General features: G+C 35.3%; 1 protein-coding gene and 1 long non-coding RNA gene across 2 annotated transcripts; one reads left to right on the top strand and one right to left on the bottom strand.

Moving 5' to 3' along the window:
* The first annotated feature begins 136 nt into the window (after window positions 1–136).
* On the top strand, window positions 137–3213 carry LOC117119465. Its single transcript, XR_004447191.1, has 2 exons — window positions 137–287; window positions 1221–3213. It is a non-coding gene; the product is annotated as an uncharacterized LOC117119465 (long non-coding RNA).
* Window positions 2816–7231, bottom strand: LOC117119464 (HMG box-containing protein C28F2.11-like). The gene is made up of 6 exons (XM_033264301.1): window positions 7106–7231; window positions 6426–6496; window positions 5618–5687; window positions 5001–5217; window positions 4225–4394; window positions 2816–3671 (listed from the first exon to the last, which is right to left on the bottom strand). Exons 1-6 carry the CDS (start codon window positions 7211–7213, stop codon window positions 3321–3323), a joined length of 987 nt encoding a protein of 328 aa, XP_033120192.1. The 5' UTR covers window positions 7214–7231; the 3' UTR covers window positions 2816–3320.
* Window positions 7232–7893: the final 662 nt, after the last annotated feature.

Below are 7893 nucleotides of genomic sequence, written 5' to 3'. Positions count from 1 at the left end.
ATATATATATAGGTATATAAAGTATATAGATATTAATAATGAAATTTGGCAATGTAATTGCACAGTTTATCTTGATCAGGACATCCTCTACGATGCCATATCAATTAACAGTTACGATATTGCAACAGCAATCGGAGTCAGTGTTGTCGGGGTAAAGAGAGGCGAAGTATTAAGCGAAGAACAAGAAGTCAATGTTGGTAGAGGAATGTCAGGTGGATCCATAACTAAAATAATCATTGTGTTATTGCTGTCATTCATTTTGCCATTGCTGTAAACTTTGTTTTTTGGTAAGTTAAACTGTATACTCATCTCTCTTTAGCTTATTATGATGGCTAAAATATTAATCGAAAGTACTGTAATTGATAAGCATTTATCAAGCCTAGTTTCATAAAAATCGCTACAAATGTCACAGCAGTGTTTTCACTGCAATACTGAGTAGCAGAGCAACAGGAAGGCGACCCGGTTTGACCGACCAAATAAGCATAATCGTCGGCGATGCCACTAAGCATGGTACCACATTTAGGATAGTGAATAGTTGATGGAAGCTGATTAGTTTACAGTAATTGATAACTTTGTCGTTAATTAAGAAATTTTAGCACGTTTATCCCAACCACGTAAATAATTAATATGGACACGAAACTCATCGTGTCGTGTTTATGTTAGGGGTGCTCGAGTTGATTCCTTTATTTTTCTGTTTTACAGTATCATTTTACCAAGCATTTCACGCCGCTGCTTATTTTGTTCGAAATCAGGGGGAAATTTAATTTTGTGTACGAATACAATCGGACATAAGAAAATAACAACACAATGGAATATGTGATCGTTCTTCATATTTTATTTAACGGTACAATATATCAAATTCACAAGATTTAAATCGTTTTCCCAGGACTACAGAAGCACCTTTTCATGTCAGCGAAAACATGCCATAATATAGGGGACACGAGCAATTCAAGTTGTTATCCATCAAAGCATTCGATTTCTTTCTCTTTATGTGAATGCTGGAATGTCATAATACATCCATGCATGCATAAAGGTATACCAACATGAAAATCGCATTATTAATTGCTAGAGCATAAAAATAATATACAGAACAATATCAATATCCATGGAAATTTCACCTGCCCCCCCCCCCCAAATAATGGAACAACCCACATTCGTCAGTTTACAATATGTTTTATAACATAAGGAAATACAATAACTTTTCACAATTATTTTTACAGAGAAAAGCAGAAAGGAAGAATAGAATCGACATCAAGTAACGAAAACAGTAGGCCTAGAGCTAGAATGTTTCATCACTATATTCTATGTTTTTACAGTAATTTGTTTTTAGAAATATGTATTGGAAGTTCCAACCATCCAGTTACTCTCATAATAGGCTTACTTTCTTAGCTATTTCCATTAAGACAGCTTTTTTTATGATATTGTTTAAGTCACAATGAATAATAGATGATTACAAGTTACTATTATGTGATTACTAATATAGTTGGAAAATACCTCAAAAAATAAATTCATCTTTCAATGAAATCCAGAACAAAACCAATAGGGTTTTTTTTTTCTGAGTGTTGCATATCTTGTAGGTGTAAATCTAAATAGAAATTCATATAAGGGTTCCTTATTCCTACCCGGTAACCCGGTGCAATTCTCGTCGTCCACAACGGGGGCCGTTTGTACCAGTACACCGGGGTATCCCCCTACCCGTCTCGAATGATGTACTGGGTTCTTTATAGTGTACACGAGCCGAAGTGCACACTGGTAATTAGTCGAAATTTTTTTTGGCAGCACCATGGAATATATTATTGAAAATGTAAGTCAATACCTAGAATAATTTAAATTATTTAGATACTAATTTTAAACGAACTACACAAAATGCTTGATACTAAATGTACCGGCATGTAAATCATTCAAAACCTACTTCAACTATTACATTAAATACACCAAACTTTGTAGTGTGATGAAGTTATTATCATTTATACCAAAATCACCGTCATTTTTTTTACTTTTCGAATGGTACATGCTACCTGCCCGTCGTCCAATTTCCGACCATTTTCAGAGGGTTGTTTGTTTTTAAAAGTTGCCATTTCGGTTATTTACCAATCAAAACTCGTGTTGTCCCCTCTGGAATAAGAATGATGAATACAATAATTTCATAGCTTCTTGAATCGTAAAAGGTTTATTCTGATTGGATAAAAAACAATTCCACTGACACGGACATTATTATTATTAACAATTTCCCATCTTATAATTAATTCTATATAGCCCGAGTGAGTTGCATTTAGACCTAGGCTACTATGGCTGACGACATGTATGCTTTCTCAATTTAAGGTTTTTCTATGATCTGATGGAAGCATGAACTCCTGCAGACCAAAGTCAGTACTGTTCAAATTTGATGTGAATCGTACGGCGAATTTACTCACGATTGTAATATTAGATATCTTTCATCTTACCATCCATATTGCAGGTTTTATAACACCCATTTTATTTTCTCTCTGATGATAGTTCATTCCCATACATTTAATCACCTACACTTTATTGAGGCTCATTGGTTGCTTTCTGTAACTCTTTTGGTAATTGTAAAGATGTTGATAATGATCTAATTAAAGGTCTCGAAATATTGAATCCTAATGACGCATCTTCATTATTTTATTTTAAGTTTGTTTTATACTAAGTTAAACTGTTCCATAATAACGGACGTTTGTATGAATAACAACAGCACAAATGCCAATGACAGGGCGCATAAACATGTCAATATAGCATCACTGCTAGAGTATATTTGATGTTATATCCAACAAAAAAATAAATACATGCACTCTCAAAAAACTTTTCAACATGGCATTTATTTGGATAAATACGGTGAAAGTCTAAAGCTTTTATTGCATAGCAATTATTTGGATAAATACGGTGAAAGTCTAAAACTTTTTTTTACAAGACATTATATGTTTGTCAACAACACTGTGTTATAAGGATACCATACTTCCATGGTGATGGTAATCAATTCTGAAAGTTTTGATAGCCATACTGATATAAATGTCCTGGATCCCCCCCTGACAAACATACTATTATTAAACTGTAAATCACACATTATAGAAATGTTTTAATGGTAAATATTTCTAACAAATAAATCTAAAATACATACACATCTGAATTTAAGAGACCTAAAATCTTGCAATTATTTTTAAGCTTAAATAATCAATGCAGTTAGTCCTTATACCCTTTTTCACCACAAATTTTCAAGCTCTCCACATTTTTAACTCTACATTCTTGCTGCTCTCTAACTAGGCCTATATTCCACCATAATAAAATAAAAAAATTGAAACCACATTTCAAGGTCGTCGTTTATTTTCTTCATCATCAAAGTTATAAGGATCATAGTCTTCAGGGGGTGGTGGTTTGGGCTTTGGGACTTCCAATTGCTCCATCTTCAGTTTAGCCAATTCCTGTCGTTCCATTTTAATTCTAGAATATGCTGATTCAAGTGGCTTTTCGGATTTGATCTTGGGTGGTGTGGCTGTTGAAGTAGGCAGCACTATGCTTGCAATTGTTTTATCTTCTTTAATTGGTTTTAAGTTACTTGAGCTATTAGTACTGTTGGTGGCGCTTTGAAAAGAAGAGTTGTACTCTTGCATTTCCCTTTCATATCGAAGTTTATCCTTTTCATACATGTCATAATAGGCCTAAAAGAGAGAAAAAAAATGTTTTTCAACTTTATGTTGATTCTCTAATCCAAAAATATGTATTAAGGTGGGTTGGATCTATGTAAAACTTATTATTGACAAACTAAAATTGTTTATAAAATTTAGTCAGTGAGGTCTTCGCAAGACAATATCGCCTAGTTTACACTTGGGACATACATCAGTTGCTAGTCACATCATGTTAGATTTTTTTGAGAATGTACTAAGCATGTGGAAAAGCCCTTAGTAAGTCTATTAACTAATATTATTATGGTCACTGCTGCAATTCTTGCCAAAAATATACTAATAATTTGTGTGTGGTGGGGAGGGGGGTGTGGATTTGTTTTGTTCTGGGATTTCAATTGCCATTGTATTTTGTATATGTGTAAGCTGCAAATTTTTACTATTATTTACTCAAATGGAATTAAGTTTCTGAAATATACAAGTTTTAGTTAAAATTGAAGAAAAAAGTGATACAGATCAAATTACCAAAATAATTCTTCAGCTATGTGCTATCACATTTTACATATTGTCTACTGATATGATGAAAACAAACCTGTTTTTGGTCACTGGTAAGTTCATTCCATCTTTTAGCAAGCTCTTTAGTTAGCTCTTGATGTGAGATTTCATCCTTATCTTGACTCTGGTGCTCCTCTTGGACTGGCGCCCTCTCTTGTTGACAAAACATTAAGTAAGCATTTGCAGGTTTTTTTGGAGCATTTGGATCTGCAAATAAAAAACATAAATTCAGGTTGAAATACTCAGAAATAGCAATAAAAAAATTCAACAATTTTTAAATAAATAATTAAATAATTATTAAATAAAGAATTGAGCAATTTACCCCTTATTTTAAACTCAAAAGCTTTATAAAGTATATTGAAATAGAACCTATGGGAGAACAGTACATATGCTACTTAACAGTTTTTCCCAGTATAAAGAATAAAGAAACCTTTTAATTTAATTTAACTATATCCAGCAACTGAAAAAAAAAAGTCTAGTTTAAAACAATATCTATTTAATACATAATTCCTTCAAATTTAAGCCGCGATAAAACTGGTTAGCCCCCATCTATGGCCTCAGTGGCCTTTGGGTATAAGGGTGAATGCCCACCCAGAAGCAATAAAAAAAAAAAAAAGCTGGACAAAGGTTGGATGAGCTCCTTGCAGCCAATGGCCAAACCATACTTAGTTTAAGGAATAGGATTAGTATTACTTTCCTGGTACGTTATTTTTCTTGTTTATGTTAGGTGCATAGAGGTCTATATAATATTCGCTCTATAAGTCAACCATTATTATTATTATTAAAGCTGTTGATGCATATTGTAGTATTTACCTTTCTCCTTCTCTGGTTTATCCTCCTTCCTCTTTTTCTTCCTTACTACTGGTGTGGGCAATGCTGGTTTTGTAGTAACTGGAGTTGGTGAGGGACTTGACAAACTCAGAGGGGGACTAAGTGATAATTTCTTACTCTTATGTGGAATGTCCAATGAAACATCAGAAATATCTGCACCTATATCGGATGAGTTTAGAGCAGAGAGGGGCACATCATCCTGCAAACACAACAGAGGTCAAAAGGTAAAAAAATTAAAGTGTATTTGCACTCTACTCTGCAACAGAGTTTATGACATGTATTTACCCCAGCCTGTCCGTCTGTTTGTCTGTCTGCAAGATCATGCAGAAAAAACAGAATGGATCATCATAAATTTTCGTGGAATGGTATATGATATTCTAAGATATTAACTTAATAACAGGTCAAAGATCAAGGTCAGTGATATTTGATTTTTCCTAAGAACTTACTCTTGAGCATTAAAGAAAATAATGGAATCACCCATACACTGTTCGGTATTCAGGTACAGACTGAGGTATGAACTCTAAGGAGTGACTGCTCGAGTTTCACACTGTATTTCATACACTGATAATTTATTTTTTAAAAAGAATTTTCATATTTACCTCAACAGCAATTATCAAAGGAGCATTTCTACAGTCATCACCATATTCATCTAAAGTTGCAATTAAAGCCCTGTAACAAGACAATCAATAGAACAATAAAAACACATTTAGTAATCTAGTCCTACATTTTAAAGTGGTTTTGGATGAAACACGCATTTTGCATTAACACATTTTATCACCGTGACGCATTTAGCATAAGTTAATGCATAATAACAAATTATCACAAATTCAGGCGAAAATGTATTTAAAAATCAGAAGAAATTGGTTTTATTGAAAAAATTAAAACGGTCATGCAGTAACTTGAGTCATTAGAAGGCTATCATTATCTCGTTCGAGAATCAATTTACCGAGAAAATTTCTCGACCAAAACAACCCAGCCAACCACACACTCAGTAGAATCTAGGAGGAACGTGCGGTCTTGCACCTTCATTGTCACAACCAACCGTTTATAATGTGACTGAAACCCGGATCCCCACTCGTGCTCTGCCCCTGGATCCAGGGGGACCTAATGGCCCTGTTCACCCAGCCAACTGGTGTATAGTTACTCATTTAAAATCTCTCAGGTTGGTAACTACTGTATGCTGTACATCTTGTAGTAAGACCTTGTTTTCTACGCACATAAAAAAAGGCTATCGACTTCACATTTCTTATAGGCTACTAATATAAAGGAGCAATTTCATGTTTCCACAATTGAAATATTGAAACATGGCCTCACTTTAATATCGTATTGGGATTTACATTCATTCTGTGAACTAAAAGTAGAAAGCACATAGACATATCTTAGATTCATGCTTGATGAATGACAAACCTGCGCTCCCGTGACAACTTGCGAATTGCTTTCTTAATATAGTAGATGCGGTTAACCAATCTCTCGCTTCCCTAAGGAAAGACAGAAAAATATTGTCAATTGGAAGATTTTTGGCCAGGCTAAATCTTAAGCACTTTACAGAAGAGGGGGTGGGGGAGCCATCGACAACGACAATTCGGGTTGAGCGCCCAAGTGTTTACGTCTGTGGTTTTCATGCTCTGATAGCACAGAACCACCATCCACCCGTCAGTCCTGTTTCTAAAGTGCCTGCCATGTAGTCCTAGCCTAGGCACTGTATCAGTTTCTGCATGTTTCCTGAATAAAAAGTTGGGAAGTAGTCCTAGGCTACAGCCTAGGCCTAGTGAGTGCCTGGCCCCTTCCGTTCCAAGTCAAATCAAAGTCAGTTTTTTTTAAAAAAGAATATGGGCCTGGGCTTCCCTGGTAGTGGCAGTAGTAGTAGGCATAGCCGCATAGCCTAGATAGTAGGCCTACCTTAGGCATAGACCTAGGGTAGGCCTAGCCGAGAGCCTAGGCCTAGTTAGTCTAGGCCCTAGGAGGAGGAGGACAGGAGCCTAGGCTCGGTTGGCCGAAAAACCAACACCATTTAGCCTAGGCTAGGTAGACCTAGCTAAACACAAAAAATTACCTTTTCGTAATAGAAATCAATCAACATAACTTACTAAGTGTATGGAATCACAACGTTTTTTTAAAGCTATGTATTTTTTGTAATAATTATGCATAGCTTTCATGTCGTCCTCCACCTCACGTTCGTGCGAGCAATCCTCCATGGTGTATACAGCAGTGGCTATCGGCACTGCCGCAGTGCCAAAGACCTGCTGTTTTCTATCGGCACTGCCGCAGTGCGAAAAAGTTGCTGATTTCTATCGGCACAGCTGCGGAAAAGCTGCTATTAATTAATCGAATATATTATATATTAGGCCTAGGCATATATTCATGTATACATAACACAATAATAATAATAATAACAACAACAACAACAACAACAACAACAACAACAACAGCAGCAGCAGCAGCAGCAGCAGCAACAACAGCAACAACAACAACAACAACAACAACAACAACAACAGCAACAGCAACAGCAACAGCAGCAGCAGCAACAGCAACAGCAACAGCAACAACAACAACAACAGCAACAACAGCAACAGCAACAGCAACAGCAACAGCAACAACAACAACAACAACAGCAACAGCAACAGCAACAGCAGCAACAGCAACAGCAACAGCAACAGCAACAGCAACAGCAACAGCAACAACAACAACAACAACAACAATAATAATAATAATTTTACCATAGTTTGATTAATGAGATAATTAATAATCAGCATATTAAATAAAATCACGTCCATGCAAATCCTGCTTTTAAATAAAAATTGTATCTACCGTACTGTATTTGATTCTGTTTTTAAAAATAATCTTATAAATTATAAGTTTCATTTTCTGTGATAAT

The sequence above is a fragment of the Anneissia japonica genome, unplaced genomic scaffold, assembly GCF_011630105.1.
Source record: "Anneissia japonica isolate Jap-2015-1 unplaced genomic scaffold, ASM1163010v1 scaffold287990_len610157_cov183, whole genome shotgun sequence".
Lineage (NCBI taxonomy): Eukaryota > Metazoa > Echinodermata > Crinoidea > Comatulida > Comatulidae > Anneissia > Anneissia japonica.
This window is presented reverse-complemented; position numbering and strand designations above follow the sequence as displayed.